The 17,620-nt window shown below is 57.4% G+C and overlaps 1 protein-coding gene across 1 annotated transcript; it reads left to right on the top strand.

Annotated features, from left to right (window-relative positions):
- Positions 1-6,750: 6,750 nt before the first annotated feature.
- Positions 6,751-16,460, top strand: VSIG10L2 (V-set and immunoglobulin domain containing 10 like 2). Its single transcript, XM_072813704.1, is given in 22 exon segments — positions 6,751-6,790; positions 6,793-6,831; positions 7,527-7,932; positions 8,292-8,429; positions 8,431-8,557; positions 8,838-9,200; positions 10,612-10,880; positions 10,950-11,008; positions 11,011-11,043; positions 11,046-11,090; positions 11,093-11,158; positions 11,563-11,718; positions 11,721-11,752; positions 11,755-11,812; positions 12,722-12,862; positions 12,865-12,972; positions 14,189-14,218; positions 14,221-14,325; positions 15,621-15,743; positions 16,031-16,059; positions 16,167-16,215; positions 16,363-16,460. Coding segments are annotated over 22 exon segments (2,514 nt in total).
- The last annotated feature ends 1,160 nt before the right edge of the window (positions 16,461-17,620 follow it).

A 17,620-nucleotide genomic window follows, 5' to 3' on the forward strand; every position in this document is an offset into this window, starting at 1 on the left:
AGATGTGTATTTTTAGGTTTCATCCAGATCCCTTTCTCGAAAGTCTGGGTAATTCCCATATTCACAGCTGTGACTTTTGCTTCCCCCACATCTCCTCCAGCCCTGGCTCTCCTCACTTTTTCTAAGTTTTTGCTATTCTGAGGAAGGAAAAGTGGCGTCATGCCTTTAAAGTGTGCACTTCTCTTAACTATTGGGGAGGCTGTGCACCTTTCCCTAAATGCATTGGCCATTTACAATAGAAACACAGACACAGGTATTCCTATTTTCTGTCCGTTTTTCTGCTGGCTTTATTTCTCTTTTCCATGGTGTGCAGGAGCTCACTGGGCGTCACAGGTGTCAACTCTATCTATGGTAGATGCAGAAATATCGTCCCTGGTCTATATTTTGTCTTTTGACTCTACACGATGTTTTATCCTTTGAAAATTTTAAAAAATTACGTCTGTCTTATCCTCTCTGGCCTCTGGGTTTTCTGTTTTGTTTAGAAAAAGCTCCTCAAACCAGAGATTGTATAAATATTCTTCTAACGTTTTCCCCGTTAAATTGTTTTAAACAGTGTTTAAAATTGTTTTAAATATTTCCTCATGAAATTGTTTAAGTATGAAGAACGATGCATAAATTGTTTTAAATGTTCAAATTTAAATACATTTAAATCTTCCATCTATTTGAAATTTGGTTTTAATAACTTGTGAGGTACAGAGATGAACCTTGTGCTGTTTTTCCAGAGAGCCAGTGGTGCCTACGTAATTTATTAAATAAACCATCCTTCTCCCCACTGGTTTGAAGTACCACTTTTATTGTATATTATCCATACGGACTCGGGTAGAGTTCTGGACTTGGTTCAGTATCTGTCCCCCGGATCTATTCATCTTGTCCTTTACCCTTAATGTGTGATTTGATCACAGTGATTTAGAATCAGTGTTCTTACCTAAATATTTCATTGTTTTCATCATTACCATTATATCAGTCCTTTTCAGCTGTCGCGGCCTGCAAGCCCCGGAAAGCCTGCCCATGTGTGCTTTCTGGAATCAACCACGGCAGAGGCCGGACGATGTTCGATGAGCATCTACTATGTGCTCGGCACTGCTCTTCTAGGTAAAGCTGGGGCTGGAAGACCAGGTTTTCCCACGCTGCAGTGACTAATAATACTTGAAGGTTCTTGGGCTGCTCCTTCTCCAAACTTCGAGCTTCTCCATCCATCACACACCCCACACTCCTGCGCCAGGGGCCCCGGCACCTGCCAGCAGGTGACTGCTCCTCAGAGGTCTGGGCACCAGCCCAAGGGTCGGTCCTTCCCACTCAGAGCCTCTTCCCCAGGGCTCTGGGTCCCTCCTCCAAGCATCTAAGGGTTCGTAACTGCAACCTCCCCGTCTGGTTCCCCCAGAGTTTCTGCAGTTGCCACCTCCATGACACCCGAGCGTCCTCTTGTTACCTCATGGGCAACCTTATACCTAGTTATCAATTCCTCATCCTTTTCTCAGCTGGCGTGATTTCTGTCTCCTGCCTGGACCCCGACTGACACAGGTAATGGAGAATGGAAGTTTTCTGGGGGCGGAGGGCTGCTTCCCTTGGCCGCCCTGCAGAGAACTCCCCTCCCTCCTCCATTCCCAGAATTATTTGGCTGCTGGTTGTCAAGGAGACGGCTGACAATTTCCAGTTTGCAAGCCTCCCCCTGGAGCTCTACGGAGACATTCTGGAAACTCCCTACTCCTTCCTGCTCTCCAGCCAGGGAACTTGGAGAATCTAGCCAGGCTCAGGGGGCCAAGGCATGGGAGGGGGCGAGGGGAGCTGACCTGCAGGCCTGCAGATGGAGAGAGAGGCAAGTGGTCTCGATGGGCCTTGGCTTCCTCCATAGGCCTCAAGTGCCTGGCCAGCTCCCCCAGCCCTGTCCAGACAGATGCCCCCGGGGTCCAGACAAGGCTGCCTTCTCCGACCAGGCCTGCAGCCACAGAAACCCATCCTCATGCTGTGACTCCAGGCATGGGGGGAGCCCTGTTGCTGGCTGCAGCAGGGAAGGGCCTGGAACCTTTTCTAAGGAGGAGCCTCAGCCATTCCTGCCTGCCTGTCTCTGAAGCAGAGAGCAGCACACGCTGAGTGTCACCTAGTGTCACCAGCAAAGCCCCTCACCCCGCCTGCGATGCTCCAGTCTATTTCATAATAATAACAGCAGCAACATAATAATAATGATAGCAGGGAGGCGAGTGTGAATCTCACTCTATTAAATTCAAATAAAGCTGACTCCTTACTGGGACCCTGTCTCCACCCCAGAGCCCCACCAGAGTCTTCGAGGCTTACACGGTACGAAAAATAGAGAGATGCTCCTAACTCCGGGCCTGTCGTGGTTGCTGCTGACCTTTCACTGGCCGAACTCCAGGGACTTTCCATTTCTCTGTCCTTGGAGGGCACCGGCCTGGCCTCTCGAGGGTCATCCTCTTCCAGGGACCCAGTGACCTCTGACCTGTCCCCACACTCAGGGAAGTCTCTTCCACTGCCACCCAAGGCACGCTCCTTCGCCTTCTTACCACTACCGCTTCCACGGAGAACACCTAACACAGATTTTTGGTGAGTCCGTGCCTCGAAAAAAAATTAAAAACATTCACTTTGGTGCCAAGCAGCTTTTGCGTCTGCCCTGCAAACATCCTCCAGGCAACACAGAACTGACGACCTGGCTAAAGCTTCATCTGTTTTATTTTTGCAGAAGTCTGGCAAATTGAAGACACCCTTATATCTCATCCTCGAAATGTTTTAAGAAAAGTAGAAAAAAGTAGAAACGTTATCTTCCATAAGCACAAAACCACTATCTTGCAAAACCAGAATTGATAACCTTTGTCTAGTGTTTGTCTCAAAGAATCAGCCTCATTTGCAGGGAAGACCTGAGACCTGGAGCAGGGAAGGAGCGCGCTTGGCGTCCCTTGGCCAGTGGGCCGCGGAGCTGGGATCTTGAATGCTGACCCGGTCACGGCCCTGCTCTTCCCCCCCACACCCCATGTTTGCACAGTGGTTTCTGCTGTTCACTGTCCCCTCAGGACCCCCTCCTCCAGCTCTTAAACAGCTCTGAGGAGCCACAGGGCCGGTGTGACCACCCCGTGTCCAGCAGCTGGCGAGGCTGAGGCCGGAGAAACAGGGTGGCCTGCTCCCGGTGGCGCAAGGGGCTGGCAGTGAAGGTGTCCGGGAGTGGGTGCAGCAGACGGAGCTGGCACGGACACCAGGCCCCCTCCCAGGCCCCCACCGCCACACCCCGGCCACGTGCCCCCTGCCTCCCCTGCCTCCCCGCCTCCCCTCATCTGATGGTCTCCCTTTCTTCATCCCCCCATCTAGGCCCTCATTCATTTCCTCTCCAAAGAGCAGTTACCAAAGTGACTAAGCGGTGACCCCCGCCGGAGCCCCTGTCCCTGGGGCCCCCCTCCTCCTCGCGGCCAGGAACACAGCCGGAGCCGTGTAGGCCGCGGAGCCTCTGGCCGTTTCCTCTCCAGCCCTCGGCTCATGTCCTACCGAGGTCCCCGAGGGCCTGTGGCTGGCCTCGGACAAGGCACACATGGACGCACATGGAAAAGCCATTTGTTTCCAGAAGCATCTGCTTCCCCTGCTCCAGCCCGGCTGTTCCCATCCTGCCCCGTTCCGCTCCCCCCGAGCCTGGGCCTTCAGAGCCAGGACTCAACGTGGTCTCAACAGGCCGGAGGACTCGCCAGGCGCCGCTGCTCCTAGTGACGTAGAAGTTTCTCAGAAAGCGAGGCAGCGGCCCGGAAGCCTGAGTGCTCGTGGTCGCCGGCCACTGTCCCCTTGAGAGGCCCCAGGAGCCCCATGGAGCCACCAGGTCCTCTCAGAATACCGAGTTCTGTCCAGCCGCCTTCCTGGGCCCGGAGAGGACCCGGGAACGCAGAAATAAACGTCAACTGGACGGATACACAAAACTCCAGCGCGGTACGTAACTGAGAGAGACTGAGTCTCCCTGTTGGAGAATCTTCCACAGGCCCCTGGCCAGCCCTGACGGGACAGTCTAGGTGAGCACCAGCCGGAGAATGCCCCAAAGGGGTGCACCTACAGGAGCGTGGGGGAAATCGTGGAGAGAACCTGAGCCAGCTGGTAAAATGCGGACGGCAGTACTGCCTCGCGGGGCGTGGAGAACACCGAGCACACACAGCACATGCCGGGCCATAAATGGAAACTCGTATTATTATTTCTGTAGAGAATAAAAGGACTGGACGTGCTGCTCCAAATTCCAAATGACTTTCATTTGGAAGGAGGTGGTGAATAATTTTGCAAAGTTTTGGTGCAAGAACTCAACCCTGACAACAGAAGCGTCAGGGAAGCAGATTCTAGTTCACCCTAAACAGAAAGAGGGCAAGAAGGAACACACATTGAGTGTGTACTAAGTTACATGCTAAGATCACAGGATAATGAAGAGGCAAAGCTGTGCTCTGACCTCTGTACTTTCCTGTCTTACAAAAGTGGAAGACCTGGCCTCTCCTGGCCCCTGAGCTCCCACAGCATCAGAGACAGGAGGCCTGGATCTGCTCTCCCATTCTGGTCATGGCTCCTCTTCCCTTCCAGGCAGGACCGCAGCCCTGCCCTGGTGGTGGGGAGCACGGGTTAATTTTATGTGTCAACTTCACTGGGCCATGCGGCGGCCAGATATTTGGTCAAACATTATTCTGAGTGTGTCTGTGAAGGTGTTTCTAGATGAGATTAGCATGTGAATGGGTGGAACTGAGCAAAGCAGATTGCTCCCCACTCCATCATGTGGGTGGGCCTCATCCAATCAGTTGAAGGCTCTGATAGAACAAAAAGGTTGACCCTTCCCCCTAAATAGGAGAAATCCCCTCCTGCCTGACTGCTTTGAGCTGAGACATCAGTCTTCTTCTGCCTTTGGACTTGGACTGAAGCATCAGCTCCTCTGGGCTCTCAAGCTTGCCAATCTTCAAACTGGAACTTACATCACAGCCCCTGCTGGGTCTCCAGCTTGCTGACTGCAGATCTGGGGTCTTGCTAGCCCCCAGGAGCCCATTTCTTAAAATAAACCTCTTTCTCTATATGCACACACATCCATCCAGTTCTATTTCTCTGGAGAATCCTAATACACCTTCTTCCCTGATTCTCCCTTCTAGAGTCTCCCTTACTAAAGAGACAGAGTGGGTGGAGGAGCACTACCCATATCTCCTGTGATCCTCATGGGCCTGGGGGAGAAAAGGCTGACTGCAGGGCCCAGTTCCACAAGCCCAAGAGGTTAACGTCAAGGCCAGCATAAAATCTCCCTGCAAGACCGAGTATCCTTAAAGTTCCCTGATTCACCCTGCCCGAATGCTCATGTTGTCTCCAAAGATGGGCCGCCCACCCTGAGGTGGAAGGCAGTGCCAGATGCCCATCCTTGGCTCCCAAAGAAACATTAAGACATTCCCAGTTTGGGAAGGGGAGATCAAAATGACAGGTCAGTAGGGTCAAGAAAACATGCCATTCCCACCACGTGGGAGCCTGGATCCCAAGGACCATCTGCCATTCTGCTCGAGAAGCCAAGTTAGGATAGGAATAAGGTCGTGACCCCGTGAAGGGCATGGAAGGGTCTTGGCCACGGTTGAATGAGAGTGAGACAGGGGCCCGTCCACCATCCTGTAGGCCAAGTAAGAAACCAAGAGGGCCACGGTGAGCACCTCTGGGCCAGGAGGAGCCTGTGGACACTCAGCTCTGACAACTCCTGTCCCGGCTGAGCCCTGATGAACCCGACACCAGACATCAGATCCCCCAGCTCACTGGGGTCTGGAAATCTCACCCTACACCCAACCCCAGCAGCAGAGGATGGAAAACTGACGTCAGGCTGTCTGTCAGGGGGCAGCAGGAGAGCTGGTCTCCGTTCCAGCACCAGGTCCGTGCATCGTAGCTCAGATCTGCCTGGGAGTGTGAAGGATGGGGCACCAACTCCACGCGGGGCCTTGTTCACTGAGTGTGTGCATGTGTGTGTGTGTCTGTGAGAGAGAGAATTTTATCAAGCGTGCGGAGAAGTATATAAAACACAAATGTACAGCTTGGTGAGCTGCAACCCCTACCCAGGTCAAGAAACAGGACATTACTAGCACCCGAGAAGCCCCCCATATGCTAATATAAAGTTTTCACTTAATACCCACAACAATTTTTACAAGAAAGAAGGTGTTACTACCCCCATTTATCTGTGGAGGAACGAAAGCTCAGAGAGGTTCAGAAACTTCCTGAAGTTTCACAGCCCGTCAGTCAAACCCGAACTCTGGCGCTGTGTCTGACTCCCAGCTCCTTCCACCTTCTACCAGCTTCTCCCAACAAAACACGAGCAAAACACAAGAGGGGCGGAGGGCATTCGAAGGCGTGTTTGAATCTCCTTGTCCCTGAGGCCTGGGGGACCGTGCACGCTGGGCAGGTGGTTCAATTCGATGAGTTTGGGGCTGTTTTCGACTCTATGATCAGTTTTATACTATCTCTAGTTTTATACTATAATTAAAATAAAAATGCAGGGAGCTTGGGGGGTCCCCTAGATCTGCCCCGGCCACATCTTGCCCTCCCCAGCTCTGCATTATGGATGGAGTGAATCACCAGGTAAATAATTCACTTGTCGTCGGGCCAGTGAGGGTAACAGGAGAGCGGGGGTTGAGGGGGGCAGGGGGCAGAAGGCCAAGGCTGGCAACCCGAGCCAGACCCCCAATCCTTCCTGGGCTGGGCTTTGCTCTGGAGAGAAAGTGCCCAAGCGTCAGGCAGGAGCCCCGATGGGCAGCCACCCGGGGAGATGAGGCCATGGTGGGTCAGAGGGCTCCGCGCAGACGGCTCGGCGTCCTGTGCTGATGCCCCTCTGCCTTCTGCACGGAGGGGCCGCAGGTGAGTGATGCCCAGACCACGTCCCCATACCCCGTTGTTTCTCCCTTTTTCTTCCTCGGGATCCCCCTTTAACACTTGTGTGGCCATTCGATGAAGTCCACCAACTCTGCTTCTCCGCTAGACCTTGGCCAGCCCGCCCTGAGCCACCCCTCTGTGCCAGGCGGGGGAGGCAGGGCCGGAAGACAGAGAACATTCTGTGTTACCATCAGAAGTCTGGGGTTATCCTGACCAGGCCACTGTGGTAAGCATGGAGTGACACGGTCGGCTCTGGGCTTCCCTCGAGGGTGGATGGTCTGCAGGTGGCTGAGAGCAGTGGGAGACCAGTAGTCTCGGTGGGAGAGGCTGGTAGCTTGGGCCAGAGCAGGGTCCACAGGCTTGGGGGCGAAGGGTTTTGCTTCTGGATCAATGAAACGACAGAATTTGGCCCTTGGTCCCTCCCCTCCAGCTCCATGCCTGGGTCCCCTTCTGTCCCTGGAGAAGCTGGCAGCAGCGGGAAGAGTCTGCTATTCGGAGCGAGGCCCCCCCAGCTCCACCATCTACCCTGTGGTTCTAGAAGGAGTGACTTCCCGCTCAGTCTCAGGGGGGCGCTATTACTGTCAGGGTGCGGGTGGACCCGTACCCCACGGGCAGGGCCTCGCACAGAGGAAGAACTCATGTCAGACCCCCGGGGAGACCGAGCGCCCCCCTGAGAGCAGGGATGGGCCTCCTCCCGTGTCATCGCCACCCTGTGCCCGGGACGCAGCAGGCAGCGCCTAATGACCGGCCGACGACTGAAGGCTGGATGGGCGGGTGGCAGGCCGCGGTCACCGTCCCTTCGGGCAGTGGGTCTGGAATCCCCTGGAAGCCTCAGACACCCGCAGAGCCGGAGCTGCCGGTGGCCGTGTGGATGTCCCAGTCTCGGGCTGATCAGCAGATTGGCTTCCGGACGCCCGTTGACAGCACAGATGCCCGGGCCGACGCCCTGGGGACTCCGACTCCGGTCTGGGATGAGGCCCAGGGATGCATATTTGTATCGAGCCTCCAGGGCGGTCTGATGGCTCAGGGGGTGGAAACCTCAGCTCCGGGCGGTTCCCAGATCGCAGTCAAGGATCCCCCTGGGCTGTCTGCTGCGAGGGCACAGCCAGACAGGAAACCCCAAAGCTCGCTCAGAAACTGGCCTGCCGGGGCCCCTGGGGGACCCAGCGGTTGAGCATCTGCCTTCCGCCGGGGGCATGACCCTGGGGTACCGGGATCGAGTTCCGCATCAGGCTCCATGCATGGAGCCTGCCTCTCCCTCTGCCTGTGTCTCTGCCTCTCTCTCTCTCTGTGTCTCTCATGAATAAATAAGAACATCCTAAAAAGAAAACCCCACCAACTGTCCTGTCCCCACCATCTCCGGGGAAAAGGAGCGGGGGCCCAAGGAGGGGCGGGAGGAGAGCCCAGCACCGCCCAGATGTCCTGCATCACTGCTCTGTCCCCAGGGCGGCCCAGTGGCCCCAGGGAGCCCCTGACAGAGGCCACGCGGTTCAGGGAGCACGGGGGGGGGGGGGGGGGGGACTCTGTGGAGCTGGCCTGGGGCTCTGGCCCCGGCCTCTACGGGTCTCCTGGAGCTTCACCCCCTGGGCTCACTGAGGCCCGGCCTGTGGCCATCACCCATGGAGCAGAGTCCACGGTGGAGGCCGGGGCCTGGGCTCTGGGGGCCGTGAGTCTGCGGAACAGCAGCCTGGTGCTGCGGAGGCTGCGGGAGGCCGCCTGACCACCCCCGGGCCAGGCCCTGCGCACGGCGGGCCCGCTGCATGCCTGCTCCCGCCCCCCAGGCCGCGCTGGGCGAGGGGCCTGCCAGGGACCGGCCCCCCTGAGTGGCTCTGCCTGCTGTTTGCCTCTATTTGCACGTGTCTCCCATTGCAGCAGGCTGGGTCCACGACCAGGGAGTGGGAAGACCTGGAATCACAAGGAGGGGATGGTGGGGGTGGTGGGCAGGCCAACCCGCAGCCAGCAAGGGCACGGCTCAGGTGTGACAGCTGCAGGGCGGCTCCTTCTCCTGGCCAGTGCCCGTATCGAAGCCCCAGGTGAGGCTGAGTGACCCGTCCCCAGTGGAGGGGACCTCCGTGGCTGCCACATGTGCAGTACGGGAGGGCACAGAGCCCATGACGTTCGCCTGGTGACATCGGGTACCTCGGGTGGATGTGTCAGACCAATGGCTTCAGCTGGACCCAGTCAACAGGACGCACCTGGGCTGATACGTATGCAGTGCCCACAACACGGTCAACCGGCCGAGCAGTGATGGGACCTTCCTTGATGTCATCTGTGAGTCAGATTGGGGGGCTGGCACCTCCCTACCCATCTGTACGTGGCCTCCTGACACCCCCAGGGCCCCCAGGACTGCCCCAGCCCGCTGAGTGGTGCCAGGAGGCCAGGACAGCAGGGCACCGTACCCCCAGTACCAGATACAGGCCTAGTACAGGGGTTGTAACCTTCTCCAGGTACGAGCCCCTTTTCCCAGAAAAATGAGCATGCATTCAAAGTCACAACTTAGCCCCTAATGACAGTAAAAGGGGTGACCTGCGGAGCCTGCCTTTGGACTAAGCCGGAAGGCCTCTCAGGGATGAGCGGAACCCTGAGGGACCCTGAGGAAACCGGGAGGAGGGACACAGTAGGGAGAGAGGGCAGCAAGTTGGCCCCATGTCGGAGGCTGAGAGTTTGGAGTTGAAAATCTGAAGTTTGTCTTTAAAGCACAGAGACCAAACACGGATCACTTCTCAGAACTTGCAAGGAACTCCAAAACTAGCAACCAGGAGGAAGTAGCAACTGATACAAAAGCGGACAAAAGACCAGAATAGTAAAGAGAACAAATAAAGCTAATGAACTTCTGCAAATTAAAAAAAAAATTAAAGATGAAACTAGAAGTTTGTGCGAAGAAAAAAAAAAGAAGTTTGTCCAAAGGAACAAGACTAGGATGGTCTAGAGCTGCCCTGTCCAACGTGGCTGCCATCTGCGTGGCTCCGAGCCCTGGAGATTTGCCAGAACCGAGCAGGTGTGCTCAACCTACCAAATGCACACTGGATTTTGAAGACTTTGTCTAAAAATATATATATTTATAATAACTCATCAATAATTTTTTGATTATACACAGAAATAATATTCTGGATGTATTTGGTTAAATACAAAATATTATTACGATTATTAAAACCCATTTGTGCTTTTCGGTTGGGTGGGTTTAGTTATTTTTCCTTTTTAAGATCTGGCTGCAGGGGGATCCCTGGGTGCCTCAGTGGTTTAGCACCTGCCTTTGGCCCAGGGCACCATCCTGGAGACCCGGGATCGAGTCCCACGTAGGGCTCCCGGCATGGAGCCTGCTTCTCCCTCTGCCTGTGTCTCTGCCTCTCTCTATGTCTATAATAAATAAATAAATAAATAAATAAATAAATAAATACCTTTGAAAAAAAAGATTTGGCTGCGGGCCAATTCTAAAAGATCTGTGGCTCACGTATATCTCTTGGAGGAGGCAGGTCCAGAGGATTTAAAAAGCCAGGACTAGTGATGTCTGTCCTGGTGGTGGGGGTTGGTCGGGGATTTGCAAACTCAGGACCATGGAGGAGACAGATGAGCAGCTCTTGGGAAAAACAGAGGAGCAGGAGCAGAATGCAAGCAGGCAGAGAATTCAGTCCTTTCTGGGAATCAGAAAGAGGGGACGCAGGAGAGAAGGGAAGACAGTGTGACCCCAAGAAGTGAGAGGGGCTGGCTCTGGGATCCCGCTCCGGGGCACCTTCACGCCCTGTTTCCGCCCTCCCCCGTCTCAAGGGCCAACTGTGCCAGGCCCAAGAAGCCCCTCGATCCTGGGCAAACCCGGAAGGTCGGCGCCCTACCTCTCTGCTGCTGTCCCCCCGACTCAGGGCCCCGGGGAGCCTCCCACGGCCTAGGGTGGTTGCCCCCACGGCCCCTGAACACCCACCTGGCCCCGGGCCTGAGTTCCTTGGGGGCCTCGCCCAGTGCTTGACACAGTCGGTACGTGAGACACGCCTGGCGGCCGGTGGGCAAGTCCAGCGAAGATTCTATGAGCGAGCGGAGGGGTGAGGACGGGACAGGGGCGAGTCTTCCTCGCCTGCAGATGGTCCAGTCCCGTGACCACCGCGGAGCAGGGGGAGGGGAGAGGTGACCCTGAGCTGCCGGGCCGCATCCAGCCCCCCGAGTCACTAGGTGCGGCTCGTGACCACAGTCCGGTCCACAGCGGGCCTCCGTCATCGCCTGCGCCAGCCGCGCCCACGCGGGCCTGTACACCTGCCGCCCCGCAGCAGCCGCCTGGACACCCGCGCCCAGACCGCCACCAGGCTCAGCGTCCGGCGGGAGTGCGTGGGGAGGGCCACGGCCCCTGGGCCGCATCCCCAAGAGATCCTTCCTGTGGCCTTGGGGACTGAACTAAGGCACAGAGTAGGCTGGGGAGTGACCGAGAAGCAAAGGGCCCAGTGGCAAAGAGATCGGGTGATGGGGATCCTCCCCGGGCAGGGGCTTCCATGGGCCCCTGGGACTCCTCGGGGATGCCGAACCCCGGCTCACCCCCTCCGCCTCCGCCTCCTGACCCGACAGCTCAGCTCTTTGCTCACCAGCCCCCCAGAGGAATCCATCCTTCCCCGCCCACCCACTTCTCCTACCCCTCACCCTGTGGCCTCCAGCCCCCAGCTGGCCCGGGGGTGCTGCAGTGCGCTGGCCGTGAAGTCTCCCCCCAACCCCATCCTCACCCATTTCTCCACCCAGATCCCCCTGAGGGCCAGCCCTCTTGAACTGTGCCCCCCACCCTCGAGGCTGTGATTTTGGTCTGCACCTGGCCCAGGGGGCTTCCAACTGCCCAGCTGCCGGGGGGAGGGCCCCAGGGAACTGGCCCTACTGCTCTCAGCAACGTCACCTGGAGTCACCAGCCGCCCGGCTCCCCAGCGGCTGTGTGTTCGCGCCTGCACCGGCCAGCACCCGGCCCTGGCGCTGCCCACCCTCTGCAGGATCACGCTGTGTGAGAGGACTCAGGACACAGCTGGGCTCTGATGGTCCAGGCCGAGGTGTGGGTGGGGGCCCTGGGACCTGGGGTGGGGGTCCGGATCACAAACTCCAAAACTGGCTGTGGAACAAGGAGGTGGGCCGCACTCAGCTCAGACCCTCCCTCCCAACGCCTCCTCGCTCCAGCCGGGTCTCCAGCCACACCGCTCTGGCCCCTGCAGGTCGGGCTTGGAGCCTTGTGCCAACCTCCTGTCTCCCAGCCCCTAGGGTCAGCAGGCTGTCATCGACCTTACACTACCACTGCCCTCTTGCTATTAGCCTTCTCTCTGCTTTGTAAACTCCTAACCACCCCCCAAGACCAAGTTCAAATGCCATCCTATCTTCAAAGTCCTCCTCCCTGAGGCCCCAGAGTTTGTCTTTCTACCTATACTCTGGCATTTATCAAATTATATTGTAATAGTTTGCTTGGCATCTGTTCCCACAATTTCTCTGGCATGTGGCTAGCCCTCCGTGAATGGTGAATGAATGAATGAATGAGTCACTGAGGCAATGAGGGAATGAGTGAGTGAAGCAATAGATGAAGGAAGGAGGGGTGCCTGGGTGGCTCAGTCAGTAAAGCATCTGACTCTTGGTTTCAACTCAGGTCATGATCTCAGGGTCATGACCTGAGCCCCACGGCAGGAGTCTGCTTGAGATTCTCTCCCTCTCCCTCCACCCCTCCCACTTGTGCTCTCTCTCTCTCTTTCTCTAAAATAAGTAAATAAATAAAATCTTTAAAAAACAATAAGGGAAGGAAGGAAGGAAGGAAAGAAGGAAGGAAGGAAGGAAGGAAGGAAGGAAGGAAGGAAGGAAGGAAGGAAGGAGTAGGCCTACCAAGCCCTCTGTCCTCCTATAGGGCCATACTGAGCCATTATTCCTTGTCTAGGGGACCCCCACCCCTGGAGCCCTACCTGCTGGACCACAGCCACCGTGGGAGACCAGTTCATCATGCTGAGCTGTGAGTGGCCTGGAGGCGAGCCCCCTGCCATGCCGAGCTGGCGGGATGGACAGCAGCAGCCCCTCGCTGGCCGTCTGTCCATCTGCTGCAGGCCCAGGAAGACCTGGCTGGCTGAGAGTTCACCTGCCGGGGTACTCGCCCCCTCAGGGTCCCTGACCCCCACTGCCAGCTCCAGCTGGGTGAGTGGGGGCTGCTGGCTTAGTTCTGAGGGCTGAGGTGGGACAGCAGCCCTTTGGAACCCGGATGAGGGGCTCTGGCGGCTGTCTGTGCTGGAATGCAAAGTGAGTCAGGAGACGGAGTCATCTCATCTCCTAAGGATCCAAGGTTTTTTTGATCCATGAAATTAGGGGGTTTGGTCTGGGTCTGTGTTGTCCAATAAAAATATAATGTGAGCCATTTATATCATTTAAATTTTTCTAGTAGCCACATGTGAAAAAATAAAAAGAAACAAGAGAAACGTTTGATTGAATTCAATATATCCAATACATTATTACCTTGATGTATAATAATAAAACATTATGAATGAGGTATCCTATTCTACTGTCCTCAAAATCTGCTGTAGTTACAGCACATGTTGACGTGAGCTGGCCACACTGCAAGCCTTCTAGGGTCACATGTGGCCGGGGCGACAGCTGTGGGACAGCCCCCCTCCAGCTGGCCAGGGATTCCGTCTCCTTCATTTGCATCAATTTGCATGAGAGATGCCTGATTATTATTCCTGACCTGCATCCACGGTTCAGGTGTCAGAGGCCTCTGCCTCTCTCACTGCCTATAGGGTTTGGGTCCGGTTTCTTACTCTCTCCATCCGGCCCTGCCAGTCCTATTTATCGCCAACTCAAGAAGAAAGGTAAATATTGAAGTGAAAGATAGGAGAAAAGCGCACAGAGGAGCCGCCCCTATAACGGTTCCCACGAAATGATTTCCCCTTGGTCTCGGGGGCTGGGTGGCAGCCTGCACGGCCCAGGCCCTCCACTGGGAATACTTCCCTCCCTCCCTCCAGTCTCGGCGCTGGAAATTCCATCCTAGGAGAGTCACTGACACCTGAAACTCTGGGTCTTTGGGACTCAGTCCATAAAGAGAGCACCTGCTCTGGGGCCAGCCTGGGTCCCCGGGGGGCAAGGAACTGGTGGGCCATTAGGGAGGAGGGGGCCCCTCGGCAGGTGCGGGCAGGGAGGCGCTTGACACAGAGGTGAGTAGGGCAGGGGCGCACCCGTGGGCGGGGAGCAGGGGGCAGGCAGGCGCACCGGCACCCTCGGGAGATCTGGAGCGGACTGGGTGGGCATCCGCCCTCACCTCCTCTCTCCCTCCTCATCCCGGCCGCCTCGGGGACCCCCCCAGCCTCCCCAGCAGCCGGGGCGCGGGGACCCCCCAGCCTTGCCCTCTGCGTCCCCGCAGAAGCTCCGCAGCTGGCGGTGGCCCAGCCCGGGGGCCGGTGCCGGGAGGCGGAGAGGCCAGGCTGGGGTGCGCCCTCCTGGGGGACACGCCGCCCGCCCCGCTCCTCTGGCAGGGACCCCGGCGGCGGCTCCACCTCGGCACTGAGCCCTGACCCCGCGCGCCCCGGGGGCGCCCACCCACGGCGAGTGCCCGAGCGCCCTGCGGGAGGTGCCGCGTGGGTCCGGGGCGCGGGCGCGGGGCTCCCGGGGCGCCGACAGAGCGAGTGTAGACGCGAAGGCAGCGGGCTGGCGGGCACGGGAGTCGGGGCACTCCTGGGTGCAGCCTAAGGGCCCCGTGCCGTGGGCAGGGCAGGCTCTCCGCCTCGCGCGGGGACCCGACCGGGTAGCGCCGGCGGGGTGGGGTGCAGGTGCCGGGCGCCCGTCCTCCCCCAGCGTCCCCATCCGCCGCCCACCTGCGGGCGCCCCTGCGGCAGGTGCGGTGCAGGTGCCCCGGGCGAGCCCGGGAGCCGGGGCTGGGAGGCGGCGGCCGGGGACCTCGCGCCGCACGGCAGGGCCCCCCAATGCTGGGGAGCTTGGACCCCGGCGCCCCCTGCGCCTTCCGCGTCCTGGCCTGACACCCCTCGGAGGGGGACCCCAGGTGCAGGCCGCGCGGACTCAGCCTTTCTCTGCAAAACCGACCCACCCGGTTCCTCGTCCTCTTTTATCATTTTTAAAAATATTCTATTTATGTATTCACGAGAGACACACAGAGAGGCAGAGACACACGCAGAGGGAGAAGCAGATTCCCTGCGGGGGCCGGACAGGGGACTCGATCCCGGGACCCCAGGATCACACCCTGACCCAAAGGCAGAGGCTCTGAGCCTGAGCCACCCACGAGTCCCTTCCTTTCCTCCTCCCGGGGAGTCCCTTATCCCCCCCGTTGCCCCCCCCTCACCCACCGCATCCGCCCCTCTCTCTCCTCTGTCTTGCCCATCCCTCTCTGGGAGGCTCTGGAGGCCCCAGGCCTAGGGTCGGGGCCACAGGGGGTGGCACGGGGTGCTGGTGATCAAGGAAGAGCAGGGGCCCAGCTCTGTGCCTCAGTGTCACCCCCCCCCCCCCCCCAGGGCGCAGGTGGGCTCTCAGCTCCCCGCTGCTCTCCCTCCATCCCGGCAACTCCTTGTCTCAGGGCGTTCTTCCCTTCAGCCCCAAGCTGCCGAGATAACTGGCCTGCCGCCTTCTGAGCCAGAAATGGGGGGCTTGGCTGGAGCCTCGAGAGCTCGAGAGCAGAGGCATGCCGAGCACCTCTTTCCTTGGGAAAGACTTGACCTTGGTCGCCGTGGGGCCGTCTTGCTCGTGACTCCCACTGCAGGGCCTTGCCTGCTCGCTGCCCGCTGAGCCCTTGTTTCAAGTTCAGTAGTGGCTCCAAAGCCATGTAACCAGCACTGTCCCCTTAGCGGAGCCCCCCTTCAGCGCCTATCCGGCAGTGCTGGGTGCAGCGGGCACAGGAGTGGTGGTGGCAACGGTGGCCTCCCTCCTGGTGTTCCAGCATGCTGCCCGGCACCCCGAGACTTTGCCCTGTGAGTAGTAGCCGAAGGGCTGGGTTGCTGGACTCCAAAGGGGTCCAGGTCTACACCTACCCAAGGAGAGATGCAGACTCTCCCGGGCAAGGCATCTGGGCTCTTCCCTGTGACCTCTCCCCAGTGCTAGCTGTCCATCCGGGCTCCAACTCCCAACTGCAGGCATCTGGGGCCATCCCCTCTGGGTGCTGGGGTCTCCAGTGGGGAGCCTATGGGGGAAGGGAGGGTTATTGTTGCCAGATCTATGCTGGGTGGCTCAAGTAATGTGCCTTCTTTTCTTCCTCCAGGCCTTGGTCGGTTGCTTGTTCCCATGAGAGTGGAGAACCCCAGTCATTCTGGGGGTCGGGATTCTCCAGTAACTGGAAAGGCGGGCTGGGGAAGTGTGGCTGTCATTGACTTCTCTCCCATTTCACCCTCAGGGAGCAAAGTCACCAATACAGGGATTCAAGGGAAGGCCTGGAGGCACCAGCAGGTCAGCACAGTTTTATCCCCAAAATCCACCCATATTTTAAGGGGAGCAGTCCTGAGTTCCAGGCACTATACTCAGTGTCTTGTCCTGTGAACAACCCAGGACGCGCCCGAGGCGTCTGTCTCCTTTGCTTGTGTCTGTTCTTTATAGACCTTGAACCACCACCCACCACCCCAGGCTCAGATCCTGCACAAGAACCCACAGATGCCCTAATTAACGTCACCATCACTGTGACCACGACCTCATGAGGCCCCAACAGGAATGTGCAAGCATGCATAGAGGGGACAGGCGGGAGATGGAAAGATCCTTCTGTCACACTTGGCCTTAAGACCAAGATGGCCAAGACACCGGCCCTCCCTCCCCACCCCTTAACACCCAGCCTTCCCCACGAGGACAAGGTAAATGGCCTGGATACAGGAGAAGTCCTGGCCCAGCTTGGGGAAGAGAGAGGTGGAAGGATGAGGAAGACACACAACTGGAGAAAAGACTAGTGGGTGTCCAAGGCCAAGGGAGGACGGTTCTGGAAACGGTGCCTGGTGCAGTGAGTGAGGTGGCCGCTTCCACACAAAGCCCGTGAACTGAGCAGTTGCTAAATAAATCCTACTCGATGCCGTCACTAGTAAAGGGTTATTTCAAATTGCAACTCCCACAGGGAGAGGCTGACCCCAGGGTGGGCTGGATCGCAGGTTCTCCTACCGCAGGAAGCTAGGAGGTGGGAAGGAGGATGTGGAGGTATGTGCTCCCTTCGTTCCACTGTAGCAAGAAACGTGCTCTTCTAGGAGTTATTTCCCAAATCTCAAATTCCTTTCTGAAGAGCACAAGCTTCAATTATGGGACCAGCCTAATCAGAGGGGCAGGGGAGCCAGGTGCTCATCCCTGGGCCTTTGTCTTTTACCTCTGGTGTAGGAGTGTCACTGCGTCTGCAGTGGTCAGAGGGACACACAGTTACTAGACTCCAGGAGTCTGTGCCAACACGACAGAGCAGAGGTGTTCCAGATGCAGCTTCTTGCCACCAGGCTGGGGAGCTGGCTGACAGGGGACCGGGGCTGTTCCAGAGTCGTACTGTCAGCTGCCAGCATGACTCACTGACTCCAGAGTGTGAGTGTGAGTGTGTGTGTGTGCGTGTGTCTGAAATCTGGGTGACACACAAATGAATGCTTGTTCAACTGACTAGAAGAGTCAGGACTCAGAGCTGCCTCGGCGGGGGACTCGGATGAGAAGCAAGAGCAAGACAGCCAGGGGACGAGCTTGCCAGGACTAAGTGGCGCCTGAAAGGAGACGGGAATCGGACAGAAACTGAAGTTGCTTCTTAGGTTCTCACAGATTTAGACTTTATTAGAGAAGGGATTTCAAGTTCTCTCAAGGCTCTCAGGACTGGAGCTAAGGTTTAAGGGAGGCTTATTTCAAC

The sequence above is a fragment of the Canis lupus genome, chromosome 3 (genome assembly GCF_048164855.1).
Source record: "Canis lupus baileyi chromosome 3, mCanLup2.hap1, whole genome shotgun sequence".
Taxonomy (NCBI): domain Eukaryota; kingdom Metazoa; phylum Chordata; class Mammalia; order Carnivora; family Canidae; genus Canis; species Canis lupus.